Source organism: Lipophrys pholis (assembly GCF_963383615.2).
Source record: "Lipophrys pholis genome assembly, chromosome: 17".
In the NCBI taxonomy this organism is placed as follows: domain Eukaryota; kingdom Metazoa; phylum Chordata; class Actinopteri; order Blenniiformes; family Blenniidae; genus Lipophrys; species Lipophrys pholis.
Window position 1 is genome coordinate 158,336 of NC_137643.1, and position 24,708 is coordinate 183,043.

The following is a 24,708-nucleotide window of genomic DNA, read 5'->3' on the forward strand; positions in this document are numbered from 1 at the left end:
GGAAGAATGGAGATTTGAAAGTGGGCGGCGTCGGAAAAGGTCAATAAGGTTTAATCACTCTATTGGTTTTCAGGCGTGTCAGTCCTCTGCCTGCTCGCAGCTGATTGGTCAGAGCATTCTGTCAGCCCCTCCCCCGGATCTGGTGTCTTCCTTCTCCTCGTGTCTCCAGAAGCTTCTAGGCTGCATGCTTCTTATCCTGCTGTCACGATGTTCGGCCAACAAGTTCTAGTGCTCAGTAAGTACGGACCGGTACCACCGGGAACCCGCCGAGCTGCCGGCACATCCCAGCGGGCGCTTTCAGCCGCGTAGGGTAGACACGGAGTGGCGCAGAGCGCGAGCTTACTGGAGCTAACGGTGCGCTAACCGTAGCGTTCTAACGGGGACAATGGGCTGTACCCGGCCGCTGTTAGCTGCAGCCTGCTATCCGTGGCTAACAGCGTGCTAACAGCGTGCTAATTGGGCTGCACCCAGCCGCTGTTAGCTGCAGCCTGCTATCCGTGGCTAACAGCGTGCTAACAGCGTGCTAACCGGGCTGCACCCAGCCGCTGTTAGCTGCAGCCTGCTATCCGTGGCTAACAGCGTGCTAACAGCGTGCTAATTGGGCTGCACCCAGCCGCTGTTAGCTGCAGCCTGCTATCCGTGGCTAACAGCGTGCTAACAGCGTGCTAACCGGGCTGCACCCAGCCGCTGTTAGCTGCAGCCTGCTATCCGTGGCTAACAGCGTGCTAACAGCGTGCTAACCGGGCTGCACCCAGCCGCTGTTAGCTGCAGCCTGCTATTTGTGGCTAAACGAGGCTAATGTGTCTCCGTTACACGGCATTAACTTGTAGCTAGCACACTGCTAACGGACTGACACGTGATTTATGTGGTGTTGGAGACATTTCATGGAAAGACTATGGACTCCTTTGTGTATATGTGACTATATATATATTATATAAATAATTAAATGGGGCGGGGGCTGTAAATTCATTGAGCACCGTACTCTGATTACAGTGAGTACTGTATGTGTCACATGAGGATTATCTGTCACTGAATGTTTTTTGTGTACTTTTCTCAATAAATTTGGTGTGTGTCTGTACAGATCAAAATGTGAAGAGAGAGTCTGGACGCAAAGTTCAAACTGGAAACATCAATGCTGCCAAGGTGTGTTTGTCGTTTGTCGAACGCTCTGGCGATACATTTTACTCCTGTAATCATACTGGCAATAATAACAAAAGATAGCGAGTCTATTTGAGCCATGGACCCAGTTAACGCAGTGACATGACCCTGGTGTGATTGTGTTTCAGACCATCGCTGATGTGATCCGGACCTGCCTCGGCCCACGGGCCATGATGAAGGTCAGTCCTCACACAATCCTCAGTTGGTCTCCTGTCATACTGTAAACATGTCAGCACTGACCCGTGTGTGTGTGTGTGCAGATGTTGCTCGACCCAACAGGAGGAATTGTGATGACCAACGATGGAAATGCCATCCTCCGAGAGGTGACACACACTACACAATGTTGCACACACGCTGCACAGTGTTTCACATACTAACCCACTGTCTCCATGACAACAGATCCAGGTGCAGCATCCTGCAGCCAAATCCATGATTGAGATCAGCCGCACACAGGACGAGGAGGTCGGAGACGGGACCACATCAGTCATCATCTTGGGTGGGTGTGGGGGTGGGGGTGGTGGTGAGGGTGCTGATACTGTGTGTGTTTAACGCCGGTTCACTGTGCAGCTGGAGAGCTGCTGTGTGTAGCAGAGCAGTTCCTGGAGCAGCAGATGCATCCCACAGTGATCATCGGTGCGTACAGACAAGCTCTGGAAGACATGTTGGACACCTTGAAGGAGATCAGGTGAGGTCTCATGCACACATCCGTGCCCAGTGTGGACTGTGCAACTGACAGTGGCTCCGCCCCCTCAGCTCCCCCGTGGACACGTCGGACCGCTCCATGATGCTAAAGATCGTCCATTCGGCGATCAACACCAAAGCTCTGAGCCGCTGGTCGGTGCTGGCATGCAGCATTGCGCTGGACGCTGTGCGCACCGTGGAGATGGAGGAGAGCGGCCGCAAAGAGATCGACATCAAGAAGTACGCCAAGGTGGAGAAGGTATGGACGCCCACCGCAGCAATCTCTCCGCGCCTCTCCAAGTGGCATTTCCCATGATGCCGCGATGTTCAGGTTCCAGGTGGGATCATCGAGGACTCGTGTGTCCTGAAAGGAGTGATGGTAAACAAAGATGTGACGCATCCACGGATGAGACGCAACATCAAAGACCCTCGAATCATCCTGCTGGACTGTTCTCTAGAGTACAAGAAGGGCGAGAGCCAGGTACACACTCTTACATCGTGTGTGTGTGTGTGTGTGTGTGTGTGCGCATTAGAAATGACTTGTATTTGGTTTTATATGAAGTTTAATTGAAATGTGTGTGTAGACGGACATCGAGATCAGTAAGGAGGAGGACTTTGCTCGGATCCTTCAGATGGAAGAGGAATACATCCAGCAGATCTGTGAGGACATCATCCGCCTCAAACCAGACCTCATCTTCACTGAGAAGGGAATCTCAGGTACCCCACACACACACACACACACACACACACACACACACACACACACACACACACACACACACACACACACACACACACACCTGTACTGTTCTACACACAGAGCTCTGACTGGTCTGTCCCTTCAGATCTGGCTCAGCACTACCTGATGAAGGCGAACATCACGGCGATCCGCCGCGTCAGGAAGACCGACAACAACCGTATCGCCAGGTACAGTCACACGGTCCGCCTGCAGCCAATCGGCTTGCAGCACCGTGTCGTCTCACCTGACCGTCTCCCTCACTCTCTCTCTCTCAGGGCGTGTGGCGCTCGCATCGTGAGTCGCACTGACGAGCTGCGTGAAGAAGACATTGGTTTGGGGGCTGGGCTGTTCGAGGTGAAGAAGATCGGAGACGAGTACTTCACCTTCATCACAGAGTGCAAAGATCCGAAGGCCTGCAGCATCCTGCTGAGAGGAGCCAGCAAGGAGATCCTGGCTGTGAGTGCAGCCCCCCTGACAGCGTTCATCACACTAACTGTAACCTGAGAGCATTTTCTGCACGGTTAACTTGAAGAGCCCCCAAGCTGCAACCACCAAGAAAAAAATAAAAATAAATGTCAAAGAATTTCTTCAGTGTTTTCAACCTGAGCTGACATCTCCTGATGATGCCATGAAAAGATTTTTACGGGTTAACAATCTTCATGCCGCCGATACATAGTGCATCACGTAACTACGACCTTTGTGTTTTCTTCGTATTCCAGACCCTGAACTGAAATGGGTTTGACACTGCTGCTGTCCACGTTAGCCCCTCCGGAGCTGTTAACTCTTTGTCCTCACGCTCTCTGCAGGAGGTGGAGAGGAACCTGCAGGACGCCATGCAGGTGTGTCGTAACGTGCTCTTGGACCCTCACCTGCTGCCTGGCGGCGGCGCCACAGAGATGGCCGTGTCCAAGCGTCTGATGGAGCGCTCCCGCTCCCTGACGGGCGTGGAGCAGTGGCCATACCGCGCCGTGGCCCAGGCACTGGAGGTCATCCCTCGCACACTAATACAGAACTGTGGAGCGTCCACCATCAGGGTGCTCACGTCACTGAGGGTAAGGGCTTCATTCACAACCAGCTGCTTACTGATGCTGATTCAGTCGGTTGCCTGAAAGTGTGTGTCTGGGTCTGGGTCTGTGTCTGTGTCTGTGTCTGTGTCTGTGTCTGTGTCTGTGTAGGCTAAACACACTCAGGACAACAGTGTGTGTTGGGGCGTGGATGGGGAGACGGGCTGTCTCTCTGATATGACCTCTCTGGGGATCTGGGAGCCACTGGCTGTTAAAGCTCAGACGTACAAGACCGCTGTGGAGGTGAGACCCCCTCAATGTACTATAGTCCTGGACCTGGTCCTGGCCCTGATCCTTGACCTGGTCCTGCATTGTGTGGTTTCAGACGGCGATCCTTCTGCTGCGTATTGACGACATCGTCTCCGGTCATAAGAAGAAGAACAAAGACGAGCCAATGGGAGGACAAGGAGCTGAGTAGACCTGGAACCTTGGTCCTGGGTCCTTTGTCCTGGACCCCCCAACCTGTTCCTGTCAGTTACTGTGTGTGTTCGAGTTCATGGTTCTCTGAATGTAATAAAAATCACGTTAGAAACCAGAATCTGCTTCACCTGATTTCCTTGGAAGTGAAATGTTACAGTATGTAGAGTGTTGTGACTTGACATGAGTAATAAAATGGGTAAAGCAAAACATGAATCAAAAAAATATGTCTCAAGAGTTACAGACAATATGGCTTTGTTGAAGGACCGGACAACATCAGAGCTCAATGCCTCTTGTGGTAGGAAAAACTGGAAGTTTCTAAGCTGAAGTGACAACAGACCACCAAACATCCCGAGATGAAAAGAACTGGAGTTTAAAGGAAGTCGTCGTTACAGAATACCACAAACTATTTCTCACATGATGTGTTTAATATAATGCAGTGTTTCAGGGCTCTGAGGGTCGCCACGGTTTTAAATGGTGGAAAAAAGTTGGGGATCATTGCTGTAGGTGCAGTCTCCATATTAATGCTGCTGACAGAAGGTCAATGCGGAGTAGCTTCAGTCACGTGACACGGTGAACATCCCTTCCTGTTTGTGATGTCAGTATGAGAGTTCAGGGTTGTTAGGACATCTGTGTATTGAGTGGAGTGATGGGAGACGTTCATACCGTATGGGTGTGTGCCGTCTCAGGTGTTAATCATCTCGTCAGGAGTGTCAAAAAAAAGAACTCAGAAAACCTAAGATTCTTTTTTGTACGAGCTCTTCACTTTCCATGAATATATAACTTGTATGAGTCCTGAAGGATACTAATACTGGTAGTGATGGGAAAAAACTAACTCATTGTGACTGATAAGCTGAGTTCATGCACTGCTTGATGACGTCACACCGGGCGGAAGCATCGGGTCACGTGAAGAAAGATGTCGGTGGCGCGCGGCTTGCGGCTCGCTGCTGTTGCTGCTGTTGTTGTTGCTGCTGTTGTTTGTTTGGCGGGTTCAGCACGAGGCGCCTTCCACAGACAGGTGAGACACGACGTCATGACGGCTCTGCTGATTGGAGGGTTTACTTCCGGTTTGTTGTCTCGTTTGTGTGTGTGTGTGTGTGTGTGTGTGTGTGTGTGTGTGTGTGTGTGTGTGTGTGTGTGTGTGTGTGTGTGTGTGTGTGTGTGCGTGCGTGCGTGCGTGCGTGCGTGCGTCAGTATACATTGTATCATGACAATAAAACAATTCCGATTCTGATGTATGATGTGTAAGAGTTTAAAACCCCTCAAGGCCCCACCCCTTTTGACCTGACCCCGCCCCTGTGACCTGACCACGCCCTGTCTGTGTGTGTTGTTCATCAGCTGTTGGTGGAGTTGAACCCCGACTCCTCCTCGACACCTCCTGGTGGTGACCTCTTGCATGTGAGAGCCGTGGGAGTCAACGACACACTGCACTACCTGTTCAGCAGCCAGGGGGCCCCGACGCTGCTGCTGCTCCACACAGACTCCGCCTCCTCAACCATAAAGGTGTGAAGGCCCGGGGGTGAGAAGGAGGTTGAGGAATTTCTTCAACTGTGCGTTTGTGTTTTAGGTTAACTGGACTCAGTTTCTGGCTCGTAATACCAGCGGTGGCCTGTGGGTGGAGCCAGAGGGCAGCCTGCAGTTCAGCACCGCCCTCGTCTTCAGCCGGGTAACTTTCTTCATATTTTAATCATCTGTTGATTCTACGCAGTGCAGCGTTATTTCTGTTTGTTGTTTATACGTGTTGCTGTGGTTTATGTGCTGTGTCGACGATGTTTTGAAGTTGTCTTGACAACAAATCAATATGTTGCTGTAAAGTGGCAGTGACATTCTGTTGTTGTGTTGTTGTGTTGACATGTTAATGTCCAAAGTTAGGCTTATATTGTCACGTTGCCGTTGCAGCGTGAAGCGAGTTGATGTTGCCGTTAATTAATGTTGTGTTACCGTTGTGGGGACGTTGCCTTGCCGATGTATTAAAGTTGCGTTGACAATGTATCAATGTTGTAGTTGCTGGAGTATGACGACGTGAACAACACGGCTGAGCCAACCTCGGAGCTCTTCCCACCGTACGACCTGCAGAACTTCACATGGTCCCGCCTCAACCTGTCAGGCGCCACCCCCAACGCCCTGTTGTGTGGGGGCGTCGCCCATGGCTCGCTCTGTTTGCAGGTGAGTCTCCATGGTAACGGTCACGTCTCATCGTGTTTCAGACTGAATATAAATGTTTATCTTCAAGTTGGCTGTTTATGGCGATGAGGGGCGTGGCCAGTCCTGGCCCCGCCTCCTCCACTCAGCGAACTCCTCACAGCTAGAGGTGAGGCTGGACAACATCACGCCGCGGTCGCCACAGTCCAGGTTCCTGTTAGAGCTGCAGGCAGTGGGCGGGGCCTTTCCTCGGAGCCGAGTGGACGTGCGGCGATCGATTGACGACGAGTTCACGCCGTCCATCTTCAAGGTGATTAAACTTCATCCCTTCGCTTCCTTGCAGTCCTCTGACATCATGTCCTCTCATATGCTGTCCTCTGGCGTCATGTCCTCTCATATGCTGTCCTCTGACATCATGTCCTCTCATATGCTGTCCTCTGGCGTCATGTCCTCTCATATGCTGTCCTCTGACATCATGTCCTCTCATATGCTGTCCTCTGGCATCATGTCCTCAGGTGTCTGAGTGGGTGTCATTCGCCAACGGCAGCTCTGATGTGCTGGGGTTCGTGCAGTGGAAGCCGGTGGCGTACCGGCAGTACAATCCTGTTCTGGAGGACGCCACGCCATGCCGCCACTCAGAGCCGGTTCCTGGAAGCGGGGAGTCGGTGGCGTCTTCGTCCATGCTGATCCGGGCCTTCTTTGCAGCGCCACATATTGTGGGACTGAACGTGAGCTTCGGCCTCGCCGGAGAACCGTTCTACAACAGCACAGGGTTCCTCAGCTGGTCCGTCCCCTCCCTCCCCCGTTCTGTTGACCACACACCACATCACACTCTTGAGTCCTCCGCCTCTGTGTTTCAGGACGCTGCTGGTGGGCGTCGGCTCTCCTCCCGTTGACGTCTTCTCCCCGCTGGTCATCAGCATCATGGCGGTCGGTCTGGGAACTCCCATGATCCTGCTGCTGCTGGGCGGAGTCTATGTCTCTATTCGAAGGAGGGGCGGGACTAACGCGGGGCAAGCTTATGAGCCAATCAACTGATGGCTTGGTCTGAGCCAATCAGACACTGGAGAGACACAAATATTTTGTAAAAGTCTCAGGGACTGGTGAGGTCACTGTGACGTCACAGCCTGCAGCCAATCAGAACTGAATGCATCTGGGTTTGTTTTTTTAATCATGAGTTAGTTGTTTTTATGAGTTCAGCTTTTGATCGCAAAGTTTTAATAAAGAAGAAAGTTTCTCATGTTTCTGATGCTTTGGTGTGTGTGTGTGTGTGTGTGTGTGTGTGTGTGTGTGTGTGTGTGTGTGTGTGTGTGTGTGTGTGTGTGTGTGTGTGTGTGTGTGTGTGTGTGTGTGTGTGTGTGTGTGTGTGTGTGTGTGTGTGTGGCGCTCTGAGCTACCAAGTTGTGCCGAGTCATTCTCTTTGCAGAGTCCTCTGGCCTCTACTCTTTAATGGTTCATGAAGCTGAGGCTCGACTCTGTAACCGGTAAATCAATCACAACAAGAACATTTATTTCATGTCTTTATTTCTACCAACACAAAAAGCAGCCACAGCACCCCCTGCAGCTCTTCTTAAGGAAACACTGAAGTTTTAAAACACAATGGTCCGTCTTTAGTCCAAAGCAGGAACCAATCAGAGCCCAGAGATCTCAGCCAATCAGGAGGAAGGATTCAAGCCAGGATCACATGACCCAGAATTCAGAAGGTTAGCGGGCTCCTGAAAGTGTCCTTTGTCTTTCATGTTTAGTTCCTGAAACTCAAAATGTCGTATCCTCAAAGTTCACAGATTCAGGTTCCGATTGAGTCGTCAAGGTCCGGGTCCGGGTCCGGGTCGTCACGGCGTTCTAAATGGATTCGATCTGCCGGCGGACCTTCTCAGAGGCGAGGCGGTCGAGAGATCGCTGACGGACGACGACAAGGACGGAAAACAGAGCCGTCAGAGCCAACATGGCCGCCTCAAACTTCCAGAAGAGATGCTCCTCCATCAAAGAGGAGCGACAGCTGAAGAGGAAGAGGAGGAGGAAGAGGAGGAGCTGAGGTTGGTTTGTCTCTGTGATTCAGTTTGTGAACTCAGTGTGTGTGGGTCTGACCTCCTGTACTCCTCCCGGCGTGTTCTGCTGCAGTTCACTCTCTCCACGTAGCCCGTCTGTTTGCAAGCCATCTGAGATTTCTGAAACGAAACAACCTGCATCACATGACCTGTTAGCAGCCTATCGCAGCACAGCGAAGGTCATCCAAGCCTTCAAACTGACCGTGTTGAAATCGCTGCAGCGGGCGCACTCCTCCGTCACCACGAAGTCGTCTGTCAGCCAGCAGGGGGTCACAGCAGACATCACTGAAATAATATGAGGGTGGAGTTAGAGCTGCTGTGTGGGTGGAGTTAGAGCTGCTGTCAGGCTGTGTGGGTGGAGTTAGAGCTGCTGTGTGGGTGGAGTTAGAGCTGCTGTCAGGCTGTGTGGGTGGAGTTAGAGCTGCTGTGTGGGTGGAGTTAGAGCTGCTGTCAGGCTGTGTGGGTGGAGTTAGAGCTGCTGTGTGGGTGGAGTTAGAGCTGCTGTGTGGGTGGAGTTAGAGCTGCTGTCAGGCTGTGTGGGTGGAGTTAGAGCTGCTGTGTGGGTGGAGTTAGAGCTGCTGTCAGGCTGTGTGGGTGGAGTTAGAGCTGCTGTGTGGGTGAAAATAAAGTGTGAGTTGTTGTACCTGACATCTTCTCCTCACTGAGCAGCGCCGCTCCGAAGACTCTTCAACACAAACACAAAAGAAGCACATCAGACGCGACGTAGCATCAAAGCATCCAGCCAATCAGGACCGAGGAGAGATTGTCGACCCTGCCCCCTTTAACAGGTAGAATCAGAGCACTATCACCTAACCAGGTGTGCCTCACCTGAGGGAGACGAGTCCCCAGAACAGAGCGTGGAGGACGAGGACTCGAGGGCGGCAGCAGGAGCCGGGCAGCCGGCAGTCGCTCTCCATCAGTCTGAGACGCCCGCAGCAGCAGGACGCCACGGCGCCACACACTGGTCACCGACACTCACTGACTGGTTACCGTGGTTACTGCCGACTGTGTTCACCTGCTGTTAGCTTCATGTGTTGCTGCCTAAAACACAACAACAGTTCAGTGTGTGTGTGTGTGTGTGTGTGTGTGTGTGTGTGTGTGTGTGTGTGTATATTTGTTTTATGGCACATTAGCTGTCATCGAAGTCACGTGACCACTGGAGAGCCGCTTCTCTCTGACGTCATCGAGATACAAAACAAACGGATTTAGCATAGCAGCTTCCCGGCTAGCAGCAATAATATTGACCGTTTATTACTTTGTTTTATCCATAATGTTTAACTTTCATGTCGACCGTTTAAATAACCGCTGGAACATCAGCTGAGTGTTACTATCAGCCTGCTGACGGCTAACAGCGTTAGCTTCACTCCGAGCTGTGTTCAGTGGACACTCACCACTGAAACTGCCGCCATTTTGGCTCAACGCAGGACCGGAGGAGGACAAACCTGCTCGAGCGCGATCAGAGCCGGCTGTGCGTTAAACTGAGCTAGTCACCAGAGAAGAAACAGACAGTTAGCGATAGCTCTCTGCTACGTAAGGACACTGACAAACTGCTCCGCAGATACTTCCGGTGCACTCACTTCACAAAAAGAGAGTCTTCGTCACAAACGTTCAGTGTTTAAATAAGTTTATAAATTAGTTTATATTGCTGATCATGTGGTTCACGTGTCCATGATTCATGTATTGTTATCTCAAGAAAATAGACATCAAGTGACGACAAGCTTCTTCTACAAATTTAATAGACAAAACTTTACTCTGAACTCCGTGAAGCTGACGTCACTTCCTCTCTTCAGCCAAGCGCAGTTCGTTGAGTGAGTTAGAAACGGGAACGTTGGCAGACGTCACGTGAACGTCTTGAGGATCCACAGCGTCTCTGGTGGTCCTTCAAGGCTCAGAAGGTCCTTGGTGATCCCTGCAATCCACTACAGTGAGACCAGTGGCGCCAGGATTCAATTTAATTTACACTGGACCTCCTTCACTTGGAGCGCTGCGGTGCATTCAAGGACCTCTGGGAAAAGTCTTTCTTGAAAATGGTTTTGACAATAAATCTGCAATCAAATCTCTTTATCTTCTCCTTCAGCCATTGTAGGTTGACAAAACCACTATTAAATCAACACAACTATATTTTTGTTCATGCAGCTGCTACAGATGCAGTCAGCTAGCTGGAGAGTGAACTCTCTGATTGGACGATCCAATCAGAGAGCAGGAATACACTGACGTCACGCTAGGCCTGAGTCGCCAATATCAAAATCTGATTGGTTGAAGCAGCAGCGACTGATGCTTGTTTTACACCGCAGACGCCTGCAGAATTGAGAGGGAAGGCCTCAGGCAGATTTTTCTTTACCCGGCAACAGATGATGGCAGAACTGTGATTGGTTAAAAGCTTTAATATGGAAGTTCAGTCTGGAAGCAGCAGTCAGGAGAGAAGCTCTGAGAGGAAGTGGACAGACAGTTTGGAATTATTTAAGCAGAATTCATGGACAAAATATTCTGGCTGGCGGCGCCACTGAGTGAGCCCAATTAGTAAACCTCTTCAGAGTCCAGAGGACCTTAGTGGTCCCAGACAGTACCAACACCTCTTCAGGGTCTAGAGTACAGTAGTGGTCCCAGACAGTACAAACACCTAGAGGGTCCCTGCGGTCCACTGCAGTGAGACTCAATTGTACACTCCTTCAGGGTCCAGAAGATCCCTGGGGGTCCCAGACTGTCCAAATGTCTTCAGAGACTGTAGAGGAAGACGTGAGAACACCTTGAACCATGTGGACACCGACACACCTGACCGGATCGAGTCCTCAGACTCCGCCCCCAGCAGAACTTCTCCATATGACACTGAAAGGGGAGGAGTCAAAGAGAGAGGTTACCTGTGGGTGAATGGGGGGTAGACACACAAGTCCTGATCTACATTTAAGTCCTGAAACAGGTTTAAATCCAGATCGAGGTTTTCAACGTGATCCAGTTCCTACCAACATGGTCAGTCGACGTCTCTTCAGCCGTCTGCAGAGTCCAGGAAGTCTTCTGAGGATATTCTTCTTCTCCAGGTTGATGTTTGAGTTTGAGGAAACCTGCAGCTGGAATAAATACATTTCCCTTTAATCGTGCTGCTCCAAACAGCCCTCAAAGTCTCCCGTCATCGCCACACACACACGCTGCCATGCATCGTCCAATCACTGGGAGCAGGTTGGGGTTCAGTGTCTGGCTCAATGACACTTCAGCTTATATGGATAGCTGAGGGATTGAACCTGCAACCTGCCAATTGAGAGACAATCCACTTTACAGACTCAGCCATAGCTTCGAAATCAATAATAACCACTTCAGTCGGAACCTTCTGGGTTCAGTTCTGGACCATTTTTATGATGTCATGTACTCCTTCTTGCTGGCTATGTTCCAGGTCAGGGTCAAGACAATACCAGTCCAGGACTACAAAAATGCAACAAGAATCCCCCAAATCAGTGACCTCTGACTTCTTAACCCCCCATCCCCCATGTGTGACCTGTTCTCCCAGCATGCACCATTCCTACCTGCACATGTGTAGCAGGAGTGATGTCAGGCAGATGGCAGTCGACCGTCTGAAGAGACATGATGAGAAGCTCAAACACAAGACACACCCCGATCTTCATCAGCTGTCAATCAACCAACCAACCGAACAATCAATTAACCACTGAACCAACAAAGCAATCATCAAGCAACCAAAAACATCGATGGTTCAGTAGGTTGGTGGCTCCTCAGAGTGTTTACCCTGACTGGAGATGAACAGCAGCTGACTGGACCAGATAATCCTCTTAGAGGCTGCTGGAGGTCACGTGACCTGCGAATGACATCACATCGAGGCTGTCCAATCGGAAAGTGAGACGTCATAGCGATGTCAAAGTAAACAGAGTTTGCGTGTCACCACCTGGAACGCTCAATGAGGGGAGAGAACCATCTGTAGAACATTTGTGAACAGCTCAGTGCAACATTGGAGGTTTGTGATATTTTCTACTATAAAGGAAGTAAATCAACAAAGTCATAGGTAAAGGTTCCCCTCTACATTCACCCGGAGAGTAGCAGCCAAACATCATCCACTGTGTGCTGAAATGGCGCCACCAGCAGGTCACACACGGGCTGAACAGACTAAACATCAGTCCCTCGCAGGACCCAGACACCTTCACATGGGTTCAAACCTGGGCTTCCCACTTCACCAATATGCCAGGTTCCTACTTTGATTACAAAGTGACAGTGGAGAGGGATTCCTGCTGTGGCTTCACTGGATGAGCCAGTCACTGTATTGAACAAGCAGAAAGCAGAGCGCTCTGTCATCAACAATGTAGAGATAAACAGTGAGACTTTAATTCATCATGCAACTTTCACAAATTAAATGCAAAAACTCTTTTTTTCTCTTTGTTTTTCTTTTCCATTATCAATCATCATCATCTTTATTTCACGTCCATCTTGAGGCATAATTTAACGCAGACCAGGATACTGAAGGTTGAAACTTTCCAGGAATATTACTTAAGCCTCAAAACAGGGATATTCATGAGAAATGAAACGAAACATTTGAGTTTCAAGAACAAATAAACACGCATGGACTCAATCACCACATTCACAGCTGGTTCAAAGTAGAAAGGCAATCCAAAATAGAAAAGGAGATAAAGATCTTGAAGTGGCTGACATAGGACACCAGAGACTTTAAACCAAATAATCTAACTAGGGACAAACGTGGTGGAACTCTAATGATACAGGGATTGAAAAGGGAAATCAAATATTGCAGTTTGCAAAAAAGTTAAAGAACTGTTCTTTTGTTTTTTTAAGTTAAAGGACTGGTGGTTTAAAAAGGTTTAAGAAGTGGTAGTTATGTACTATATGAACAATATGTGAAAACAGATGAGGGAAAATAGACATTAAAGTGATTTTACTGACGCTGTTCTAAAAACAAACTAATAAAACATGAATAAAATAATCTTAGACACTGAGCTGGATAAAGAGGAGTGAATAATATCATTATTAATATTATTATGACTAAAGGAATAACGGCACGCTGCCGGCGGTGACGTCACGTCGCACGTCACGTCATGGCCCCGCCTCCCTCCGATGGAGGATTTATTTATTTGGACTCCTCGGCTGCGCCCCTGATTTTCCCGGAGCAGGTCGGAGGTTCGTCCGCGGGGCAGCAGGAGGCTCCGGCCGCCAGAGGAGGATGACCGCCGCCGGGACGGAGCACCGCCGACTGGAGCCGCCGCGGAAGCCCGGAGGAGGCTCCATGACCGCGGAGTAGACAGCAGGAGGAGCCGCTGCACCGGGGGGGAGAGGAGAGAGGCTGTGGCGGGTGAGTGAGGGTGAGGGTGAAGGTGAACGCGTGAACAGGTGGACGATGGAGGAGCAGCGGCTCTCTGACCGCTGCTGTGTCCGCTCCTCGAGCCCGCAGTGCGGCCGCGGCGCACCGGGAGGGTCTCCACCGGCCACCGGCCACTGACCACCGACTCACCGCTTCAACCTGCAGGATGTCCAGAGCCGCCGGACCCGCGATGACCGGGGCCGGGGTTGGACCCGGGGCCGGAGCCAGGACCAGGACCAGGACCGGGACCGGGACCGGGACCGGGACCGGGACCGGGACCGGAGCCGGGGTGGAGCTGCCAGACCTCAGCCACCTGACGGATGAGGAGCGCAGCATCATCCTGTCGGTGATGGAGAGGCAGAAGAAGGAGGAGGAGAAGGAGCAGAGCATGCTGAAGTAAGGAGCAGCTCCACATCTCTTATTGATCCATTCAACTTCTCAATAAGTTTGTTTTCTGACGTCATGGTGACAGCAGAAGGTGACCTCTGACCTGCAGGTTCCTCAGACTACCAGTAACTCCAACAAGTACTCGAGTACATTCACTGAGCTGCTCCCGTCGCAGAGTTCAGACCCAACATGAGGGTGGGGGCCCCTTTAGGGTCGCTCAGTGAGAATGAAACGCTGTTACCTGATGAGCAGGTGACTCCTACTGGCCAATCAGCAGTGAGGACAGGCGGGAATCGAACCTGCTGCCGGTGAGCTTGTGCACGCTTGGTTTACCTGAGTGTCTGACCGTGAAGGAAGCAGTAAAGAAGACTTTAAATCAGCAGAACCTCTAGCTGAAGTGGCTGCTGGGATTTGAGCTGCAGTGACGTCCCATGGCCACCAGGTGTCTCTGCAGACCAGCAGATTGCCTCCTGCTTGTTTACACAACCACACTCTGGACTCGAACCTGCAGCACTTTAAGGGTGCTGAGTGGTTTGTGAGGCAGGCAGGAACTTTAGTGATGATGTTGTTACAGTTAAAACATGGGAACAAAACACATCTTAAACCAAGAAGAGGTATAGAACCAAATTAGAACAGTTTACTAAACGTAGAACTACAAATATGAAAGTGTATAAATAAATAATAACCCCTCACTCCCGGGACCACCCAGACACCCGGCCCCGTTTTAAACACCCCACCTAATCCCTCCCCACCATTGGCTTATATGTAGACCGTCTTTGGATTTCCACCTCATGAGGATAGTCTTTTATTGCAATACTTGAATATAAAAAGAGCAAGCAGGATGAATTTCTTCTGCAAGTGAACATTTGTGAGCTCATCTACCAAGCAAAGTGCGGTTCAGACCGGTACTGGATGACCCAGATGGAACGACAGGTCTTCATAGATCCTTTGCTTAAACGTTTCAGCTGGTGCACACAGCCAAGGTGCATGTATTTAATTTATCTGAGATGCTGAACCTCATGTTGTATGAGCCGTGTCTTGGAGTTTCTGTGTTGATCTTGCGATCTTCTCTCCATATGATAAATGATAAATGATAAATGATAAATGATAAATGATAAATGGACTAACTTACATGGCGCCTCTTCACTGACAGCAGCCCCAGAGCTTTACACAGCTCATCACATTCACCCATTCACACACACATTCACACCATTGGAAGCTGCAGCCGTGCAAGGCGCTGTCACTCCAATGGGGGCAGTTTTGGGGTTCAATGTCTTGCCCAAGGACACTTCGGCACGCAGGCAGGCAGAGATGGGAATGAAACCTGCAACCTGCAAGGCGCTATATGTGAGTCCATTTATCATTTATGACGGGAAAGCACCAGTCTGCCACATCCCACCAATTCCTCTCACTTTAATCTCCTTTTTGGCTCATTAAGAGGATAAAGGAGTCTTCTCCTCTCCCTCCGTACATGGTCTGTCCTCCAGGGTCTGTCCTCCAGGGTCTGTCCTCCAGGTTCTGATGGATTTATCTGTGAACCCACTGAGCAAAAGGTGGTCCAGGACACGTCTAAAAGACGTCATCTATAGACACCCAGAAGACATCCTCAGAGGGGCCCGAATGAAAGTTTTTTTATACGTCTTTTCTGGACATCATATGGACGTCAATATTTGACATCCAGAGGACGTCATCAGAAGAGCCAGAATGAACGTTTTTATAGACTTCTTTCTTGGACATTGTATTCACGTCTTGTATGGACGTCAATGAAAATATGTTTCAAAAGTAAAGGTCATCCGTCTTATCAAAGGACACATACAGGAGTAATTTAGCAGTATTATTTACCATTACATGGATATTTTTGGATTATGAAACACAATTAGAGAACCCTGAGGAAACACATGCACACAAGTTCATTCCACCTTCAGCTGGATTTCAACTCATGATCTTCTGTCTGTGAAGCGAGCACTGAGACAACTGACAGTGCAGATAAAACATTTACTCATGTACATAGTAGTACTGACAAGATGAAAGGATATCAAAGTGGCCAGATTCTCCCTGGAAGCTTCAAAGGTTCAATGCCTCGCAACCAAAACAATAAATGGTCATAACTCAGAGATTAAACTTCCCTAGAGATTAAACTGTCTCCTCTTTCCTGTCATGATCTACTTCCCTCATTATTGTAATAACAAATCAATAATCCTACAGGCAGTTGGACTTAACAGACAGCTTGTGACCTGTCCCTTTGAACTAATTCTGGGTGTCTTAGATGTTCATCATTTTTACAATGTCCACCATTTTTTATGTCATTTGTCAACTAGTTCTGGCTGTCAGATAGACGTCCAGATTATGGCCTGGAGGGACGGACATGTTTTGGACATGTTTTGGACGTCTATGGACGACATTGGACGTTGCTTGCTCAGTGGGAAGTGGGAAGTTTTTGAGTCCTGCTCAAAGTTTCTACTTCGGTGCTGCTAAAGAGAAGCTGATGTTGGAGTGATGTGATGTCTCCAGGTTCCTGTCAGGACTTCCTGTCAGGACTTCCTGTCAGGACTTCCTGTCAGGACTTCCTGTCAGGGCTTCCTGTCAGCACTTCCTGTCAGGACTTCCTGTCAGGGCTTCCTGTCAGCACTTCCTGTCAGCACTTCCTGTCAGCACTTCCTGTCAGGACTTCCTGTCAGGACTTCCTGTCAGGACTTCCTATCAGGACTTCCTGTCAGGACTTCCTGTCAGCACTTCCTGTCAGCACTCACACTGCAGCATCTTCCATCAGATGAAGACTTCTGAAGCAGTTCTGGTTCCTGATGGTAGGACGTTACAACAGTTCACTGTAGAAGGAACAAATGATGGAGCAGTTTCTCAGCGTCACTCTGAGTCAACATGGTCCTGATTTTAGAGACATTCAGGTGAAAGTCCTGCAGACTTGTTTAATGTGTTAGCTGAAGGATCAGGTCCAGGTCCAGGTCCAGGTCCAGGTCCAGGTCCAGGTCCAGGTCCAGGTCCAGGTCCAGGTCCAGGTCCAGGTCCAGGTCCAGGTCCAGTCCTGGTTGATCAGGAAAAGATGGACCCTTTAAGTCATCTGTCCTGAAGCTGACACACAATGTCAATCAATACATGCGACCAGAGAGGCGACGTTCCAACATCCTAACTTTTTTTTTTTCTTCCTTTTTTTTTTTTCAACATCCAACCTCTCACGTCCCTGTAGATGGAACGGCCTGCCAGACGAACTGAGGGCCGCAGAGCGCATCACCCATTTTCTGTGTTTCCCCTCACGCTCCAGTACGTTCAGAACCTCAGCTGAACATTGTTGTGTCTTTACGTCCAGGCGTGAATCGATTGTCCCCTGACTTCCTGTCATTCTGCCCCGCCCACAGGAAGCTCCATCAGCAGTTTGAGATGTACAAAGACCAGGTGAAGAAGTTGGGGGAGGAGCCCCGAGCGGCTCAGACGGCGGAGTCTCCCACCTGCGGCGTCTGTCACAAGACGAAGTTCGCCGACGGCTGCGGCCGCGCCTGCTGCTACTGCCAGAGCCGCTTCTGCGCCCGCTGTGGGGGGCGTGTCCGTCTGAGGGCCAATAAGGTGAGAGGATGTGTACTTTAGGTGAATTCTCACTGAAATCACTTGTTTTGAATCACTTCTGAAAAAACTTCAAGGAAAACTTTTCCAGTGAAGAAGTTCCTGTAAACACTTCCTCTCAGCAAGTCGTGGGAAAACTTCACCTAAAATACTTCATGTAAACATTTTTCACGTAAACACCTTCCTGGAACACTTCACATAGACACTGTAACGTGTTGTTTGTTTACAGGTGATGTTGTTTACAGGTGATGTGGGTCTGTAACGTGTTGTTTGTTTACAGGTGATGTGGGTCTGTAACGTGTTGTTTGTTTACAGGTGATGTGGGTCTGTAACGTGTTGTTTGTTTACAGGTGATGTGGGTCTGTAACGTGTTGTTTGTTTACAGGTGATGTGGGTCTGTAACGTGTTGTTTGTTTACAGGTGATGTGGGTCTGTAACGTGTGCCGTCGGCAGCAGGACATTCTCACCTGTTTAAGTGATTTTGATTCGTCAACTCTTCATGTCAATCACGGGCTGAGTGGATCTCTGAGTAATGGAGCCACAGAGTGGTGGGCGCACACACACACACACACACACACACACACACACACACACACACACACACACACACACACACACACACACACACACACACACACACACACACACACACACACACACACAGAGTTAATTATAGTGACACACAGGCAGTAATCAGATGACTAATCCTGTAGCTCAGAGGATTACTGGTGCAGGGAAATGCACTTCCCATGTGGGTGGAGTCATAGGAGCCTGTGAGTGTGGCAGGAGGCTGGACTCCACTCAGAGGGCGGAGCTTCACATCGCCTGTCAATCATAAAGCTGCTGAGCATGTGGTACTGAGTTTGTGTATTAGCGTGTGTATTAGCGTGTCAGAGTGAGTCAAGGGTAGACAAGACGCACTCAGACGAATATTTGTAATGACATTACATGCACTTTCTGTTACTGCATGTAAGTATGAAGTTTGTACCACTTTTCAGTTATTTGTGTAAATACGTAGTTTTCGACCACATTTCAATTATAGTGTGTAATTTTGGAGTTTGTATGTATTTTGTACCACATGTGTGGTTACTGGGTGTACGCATGCCCTATACCACTTTTGTAGTTTATGCTTGTAAATGCGATAGTTTGTGACGTGTTGTTGTTTGTCTGTGAGTGTTTGACCTGTTCAGTCACGGCTTGTAAAGGATTTACTTTTGTATGTTTGTATTTTCTACGACATTTTAGTGTATCTATGTTTGTAGCTTAGACACAAAGCTACCGTTCGTCACTGCGTGTTTTAAACGAAGTGTTTAGTGTGTGAAGCTGGTTTCTGATTGGTTGTCTGCTGCTGACAGGAAGCGGAGCCCCCCCAGGTCGTATTTCGATGGAGTAGGGGGAAACTCGTCTGGTGCGCCCTGTGACCCCACCCACGCTCGCTGGACTCATGGCAATGAGGAGGAACCTCCTCGATCGCCGCGGCGACGCAGTAGAGACAGCCGAGGCCGCTGGCACTCGCAGGTGAGCGCCAATACAAAAACAATGAAAAAACTATTATTAAATTATTACTAAATATTAAGAGTTTGTTTATATGATCATTGTTTTTGATGAATATGTGATGATTGTTCTTCATTATTGATTATCTGACATGGTCTGTGAATATTGGATTATTAATTCAGAAGTTGGGTTGAGCTGTACTACGGTCCCCAGCCTTTTGTTGATGATGGTGCTGCTCTTTCTCCTGACCCGGTCCAGGACCAACCTCTGGACCAGATTCAGGACCAACGTGAGCTGAGGCGCCGGCAGGAGGAGGAGTTTTTTGCTCGTTACCGTAGTGACCCAAACCTGGCCCGTTACCCAGTGAAGCCGCAGCCGAGCGAACAGGCCATGAGAATGTTAGCGCAGGTTGGTCGCGTCCGCCACCAGCGGCGCCACAGTGACGTCTCTCTGGCAGCTGGCGAGCCGGACCACCTGACCCCGAGGCACTCAGGTAAAAGTCCAGCCGCCATCCCTGCTAACACGCTCCCTGCCTCCGTCTGATGTGCAGTTCTTCTCCCAGCTCTCCATCAGAACCGGTACCAGGAATTGGTTGGACCTGCCGGTCAAAGGTCATTGTCAGTGGACTGTGCGGTCAACCCTGGAAGTCCGACGTCTCCGCGCCGGAGCCCCTTGCCACAGAAACATCTGGACCCAAACTTTGCCCTCAAAAGGAAGTCAACTAACGACGGCCTGGTGCACACGCACAGGAGGCATAGGATGGGGAAGATGCACGTGATTGGCAGCTTCAGCAGCTCGGAGGAGGAGCTGGCTACCACGCCCGAATACACAAGCTGTGACGAGCCCGATCGTAAGTGACTACATGCTAACATCTGGTAGCAAGAGCAGAGGGTTAGCAAAGCAGCTGTCAGTCATAGCAGAGGGTTAATAAAGCAGCTGTCAGTCATAGCAGAGGGTTAATAAAGCACCTGTCAGTCATAGCAGAGGGTTAATAAAGCAGCTGTCAGTCGAGCAGAAAGCTGATGTTGGTTTGAACACTGAATGAAAATTTTCTAAAAGGATCTGAGAAAGAATTTAGTTGAACAGGAGACGGAACATATTTCAGTTCAATTCTATTTTATTTACACAAAAGCCAAGAACAGAGTCACTTCACTCTTTTACAAAGAAATATCTATTCCACATAAAGCAGGAGAAGGAAGAATGAAACAAAATTTCCAGTTTAACAGAAGTTTCTGATCGTCTCTGATGGTCTACATTGGTCTTTGATGGCAGTGGCGCCGCCAGCCAGAATCCTGTACGCACCGTGCGTACAATTATTTTGATGTTGTGAAAAAAAATAGGGTTAGGATTAGGGGTTAGGGGTTAGGGTTAGGGGTTAGGGTTAGGGGTTAGGGTTAGGGGTTAGGGGTTAGGGTTAGGGGTTAGGGTTAGGGGTTAGGGGTTAGGGTTAGGGGTTAGGGGTTAGGGTTAGGGGTTAGGGTTAGGGGTTAGGGGTTAGGGTTAGGGGTTAGGGTTAGGGGTTAGGGGTTAGGGGTTAGGGTTAGGGGTTAGGGGTTAGGGTTAGGGGTTAGGATTAGGGGTTAGGGGTTAGGGTTAGGGGTTAGGGTTAGGGGTTAGGGGTTAGGGTTAGGGGTTAGGGTTAGGGGTTAGGGGTTAGGGGTTAGGGTTAGGGTTAGCATTAGGGTTATTATTAGGGTTAGCATTAGGGTTAGGGTTAGGGTTCTTATTAGGGTTAGGGTTAGGGTTAGGGTTAGGGTTAGCATTAGGGTTAGGGTTAGCATTAGGGTTATTATTAGGGTTAGCATTAGGGTTAGGGTTAGGGATCTTATTAGGGTTAGGGTTAGGGTTAGCATTAGGGTTAGGGTTAGTGTTAGGGTTAGCATTATTATTAGGGTTAGGGTTAGGGTTATTATTAGGGTTTTTATTAGGTTTAGGGTTAGCGTTAGGGTTATTATTATGGTTAGGGTTAGGGTTAGGGTTAGCGTTAGGGTTTTTATTAGGGTTATTATTAGGGTTAGGGTTAGGGTTAGGGTTATTATTAGGGTTAGCATTAGAGTTAGGGTTAGGGTTATTATTAGGGTTAGGGTTATTATTAGGGTTTTTATTAGGTTTAGGGTTAGCGTTAGGGTTATTATTATGGTTAGGGTTAGGGTTAGGGTTAGCGTTAGGGTTTTTATTAGGGTTATTATTAGGGTTAGCATTAGAGTTAGGGTTAGTGTTCTTATTCGGGTTAGCGTTAGCGTTAGGGTTAGGGTTAGGGTTAGGGCTAACTCTAACCCTAACCCGTAAAACAAGCATCAGTCGCTGCTGCTTCAACCAATCAGATTTTGATATTGGCGACTCAGGCCTAGCGTGACGTCAGTGTATTCCTGCTCTCTGATTGGATCGTCCAATCAGAGAGTTCACTCTCCAGCTAGCTGACTGCATCTGTAGCAGCTGCATGAACAAAAATATAGTTGTGTTGATTTAATAGTGGTTTTGTCAACCTACAATGGCTGAAGGAGAAGATAAAGAGATTTGATTGCAGATTTATTGTCAAAACCATTTTCAAGAAAGACTTTTCCCAGAGGTCCTTGAATGCACCGCAGCGCTCCAAGTGAAGGAGGTCCAGTGTAATTTACCTGCACTTACTACAAATTCCTTGGCAGGATTCAGGGTTATGATATTTTCCATTATATTTTTAAGGGTTAGGGTTAGGGTTAAAGGATGTTTGTCACCCTCCTCCAACCCCAGAAGTTTCAGTAAAAGCAGCCGCTTTTTTTATGCAGCTGCAGCAGAAGGTGAGACGTGAATTCAGAATGTTTTCATCAGTAAAGGTCTTTATTCTGGCTTCACAAGTATCTATCTGTGATGCAAAGGTTTTTATACTGCATTTCTGGGTTAGGGTTAGGGTTACACACACACACACACACACACACACACACACACACACACACACACACACACACACACACACACACACACACACACACACACACACACACACACACACACACACACACACACACACACACACACACACACACACACACACACACACACACACACGCCACTCTCAGCCAATCACTGGCCAACCCGCTCTACCAGTGTGTTCAGGTGACACAAAGGAATGGGAACAAACTAACGTCGTCAATAAACCTTAACATTGTCATCAGCCCCCCCATGTTTTCAATCAATCAATCAAAGACTTATTTAATTAAAAGGTTGCATATAGCAGGTAGTGCAAATAGATATATAATGCAACAACAGACTACAACTACATCTCCAGGTAAATAAATACCAGTAATAGTAAAAATCTGATCATAAAAGCATGAGTCAGATATAAATACAACAAAGAATGAAGGTCAAAGGTTAAACATGTACCAGCAGGAGGTCAAAGGTTAAATATGTACCAGCAGGAGGTCAAAGGTTAAACATGTACCAGCAGGAGGTCAAAGGTTAAACATGTACCAGCAGGAGGTCAAAGGTTAAACATGTACCAGCAGGAGGTCAAAGGTTAAATATGTACCAGCAGGAGGTCAAAGGTTAAACATGTACCAGCAGGAGGTCAAAGGTTAAACATGTACCAGCAGGAGGTCAAAGGTTAAACATGTACCAGCAGGGTTAGTCAGGGATCAGAACTGAGTTTGTATTTTTATGTTGAGATTGGGGGGGTGGGCGTGTTGTTGGCAGCTGCTGACAGAAACTAAAAGGTTACTTGTAATCTAACGTAGTTACTTTAAAAAGTAATCAGTTAAGTAACTGGTAATCAGTAATCAGACTACTTTTTGATGTAACTGTGGCAACACTGACTGGGATTTGAACCTGCAAACCTCAGATCTTAAGTGGTTTTCTCTGTCCTCTTGGCCACCGCTGCCCCACATCATTAGGTGGTGTCTGAGGGTCTGTGGTCTCTGACACAGGTCTTGTAGGTCCAGCCAGTCCTGGTTCAGGGTTCTAGTGATCAGTTAATCAGCTGCCTGCTTGTCGTTGAGCTAGAAGTCACCTGGTCAAAGATTAGGAGCCTTGATTGGCTCAGAGGGCTTCATGCTCCACCCATTAGGTCTGGAGGTGACGGAGCAGCTCAAACCTGGTTGTTCTGCTGCCTTCAAGGCTGAACCAAAACCAGAACCCGCAGAGTCACAGAAGACCCAATGAACCAGAGTCGGACCGGACAGTTCCAGAGATTCATTCTGATAATCTAATCCAGATTAGAAGACCTGGACCTGTCTGGACCTGCAGAGTCTCTGCTGCTGCTCAATTGGATTAAAAGAGGAGAGTGGCGGATTATCAGGAGTCACAGCAGAGAATAGAAACGAAGCAGAGGAGCAGCCATGAAGCGAACGTCTGCAACACGTCTGCTCCGAAGTCCAGCTGAGCTTCAGCTGAACTGACCTGCTGAAGACCTGCTGAGGACCTGCTGAAGACCTGCTGAAGACCTGCTGAAGACCTGCTGAAGACCTGCTGAAGACCGGCTGAAGACCTGCTGAAGACCTGCTGAAGACCGGCTGAAGACCGGCTGAAGACCTGCTGAAGACCTGCTGAAGACCTGCTAAAGACCGGCTGAAGACCTGCTGAAGACCGGCTGAAGACCTGCTGAAGACCGGCTGAAGACCGGCTGAAGACCTGCTGAAGACCGGCTGAAGACCTGCTGAAGACCTGCTGAAGACCTGCTAAAGACCGGCTGAAGACCTGCTGAAGACCTGCTGAAGACCTGCTGAAGACCTGCTGAAGACCGGCTGAAGACCTGCTGAAGACCTGCTGAAGACTGGCTCGACGTCTACTGGAGACCAGATGGAGATCGGCTGGACTTGAAGCTCTGATCTAGTGGAAAGGTGGGAGGAAGGGGGCGGAGCCAAACCTACAACATCTCCAAACAGCAACAACTTCACCACTGGATTTCCACGCTAACGGCTCACAACTATTTTATGTCATTGATGGTAATGGGCTAACTAATGGGTTAACTAATGGGTTAACTAATGGGTTAACTAATGGGCTAACTAATGGGTTAACTAATGGGTTAATAGCATATTCCGTGTTTTGTTTCTTCCTTTGACACTGGCAGGTGAACAGCATGCTAATATTTTGTAAGCTATAATGAGGACAAGCTAACAGCAGGTGACTCATTTCCAGACCGCCATTAGAGGAGTCATCACCCGTTAGAACATCATCTTCATGTTGGACCTCAGGTGAGACTGAAACTCTGGAGTTTGAAAGTGGCTGAGTTTTATTTTCATTTTGGTTCTTTGTTCAATCCAGAGTTGCCCACAAGGGGCGCATCTCAAAACGGGAGGTTTTGATTGTCGTCAGCGGAGGACACTGATATCATAAACCACCTGTTAGCTTTAGCGCTTAGCCGCTAACTGCTAAAGTGACGAGCATAAACGTTGAACACCATGTGACTTATAAATTCTTAGTTGTAAATCTCTGGGTTGGGTTGCTCTGTGGCATGGATGTTTGTTGACGGCCCCACAGTAGGACTGTTATGCTATCGCTATGCTATCGCCATGATTGACAGTTCCTGCGGCCAATCAACACGCCTAACACCCGTACCAATCAAAATCTAACATGAACTCTGTGAGAGGAAGATGTGGGCTGAAACAGAGTCAGAAAGAACTCCATGTTTTTTCCCTTAATACAGTTTAAGGTAAGAATTAATTTAAAGACAATTTAAGGGAGATGATACATGAGAATACCTTCATCTTCTTCTTCTTCTTC

At 48.8% G+C, this 24,708-nt stretch overlaps 4 protein-coding genes across 9 annotated transcripts in view; 3 read left to right on the plus strand and 1 right to left on the minus strand.

Moving 5' to 3' along the window:
- cct3 (chaperonin containing TCP1, subunit 3 (gamma)) lies at positions 1-4,277 on the plus strand. The gene is made up of 14 exons (XM_080485455.1): positions 1-235; positions 1,082-1,143; positions 1,287-1,337; positions 1,419-1,481; positions 1,558-1,654; positions 1,726-1,843; positions 1,912-2,098; positions 2,171-2,320; positions 2,424-2,556; positions 2,685-2,766; positions 2,854-3,034; positions 3,385-3,630; positions 3,754-3,885; positions 3,968-4,277. The coding sequence occupies exons 1-14, from the start codon at positions 208-210 to the stop codon at positions 4,058-4,060; spliced, it is 1,623 nt and encodes a 540-aa protein (XP_080341581.1). The 5' UTR covers positions 1-207; the 3' UTR covers positions 4,061-4,277.
- A 364-nt stretch (positions 4,278-4,641) lies between these two features.
- On the plus strand, positions 4,642-7,698 carry glmp (glycosylated lysosomal membrane protein). Its single transcript, XM_080485446.1, has 7 exons — positions 4,642-5,077; positions 5,398-5,562; positions 5,627-5,725; positions 6,064-6,225; positions 6,293-6,511; positions 6,717-6,985; positions 7,062-7,698. Exons 1-7 carry the CDS (start codon positions 4,976-4,978, stop codon positions 7,237-7,239), a joined length of 1,194 nt encoding a protein of 397 aa, XP_080341572.1. The 5' UTR covers positions 4,642-4,975; the 3' UTR covers positions 7,240-7,698.
- Positions 7,685-10,018, minus strand: jtb (jumping translocation breakpoint). 6 transcript variants are annotated; one of them, XM_080485452.1, is made up of 7 exons: positions 9,827-10,003; positions 9,641-9,732; positions 9,078-9,290; positions 8,894-8,934; positions 8,452-8,534; positions 8,290-8,369; positions 7,707-8,200 (listed from the first exon to the last, which is right to left on the minus strand). In XM_080485452.1, exons 3-7 carry the CDS (start codon positions 9,164-9,166, stop codon positions 8,044-8,046), a joined length of 450 nt encoding a protein of 149 aa, XP_080341578.1. In that variant the 5' UTR covers positions 9,167-9,290; positions 9,641-9,732; positions 9,827-10,003; the 3' UTR covers positions 7,707-8,043. The 6 variants fall into 6 exon arrangements, with proteins under 6 accessions (XP_080341577.1, XP_080341576.1, XP_080341578.1 ...); XM_080485449.1 differs by having other exon boundaries at positions 7,716-8,200; positions 8,290-8,384; positions 9,827-10,018; XM_080485451.1 differs by lacking the exon at positions 9,827-10,003 and having other exon boundaries at positions 7,685-8,200; positions 9,692-9,824.
- A 7,303-nt stretch (positions 10,019-17,321) lies between these two features.
- Positions 17,322-24,708, plus strand: part of LOC308122508 (regulating synaptic membrane exocytosis protein 2-like) — a 39,340-nt gene continuing 31,953 nt past the window's right edge. Inside the window, exons 1-5 of the mRNA XM_080484335.1 lie at positions 17,322-17,520; positions 17,938-18,065; positions 18,873-19,035; positions 19,270-19,504; positions 19,574-19,861. Of these exons, the coding sequence (XP_080340461.1) occupies positions 17,338-17,520; positions 17,938-18,065; positions 18,873-19,035; positions 19,270-19,504; positions 19,574-19,861 (997 nt within the window). The 5' untranslated portion in view covers positions 17,322-17,337. The remainder of the gene's footprint in view (positions 17,521-17,937; positions 18,066-18,872; positions 19,036-19,269; positions 19,505-19,573; positions 19,862-24,708) is intronic.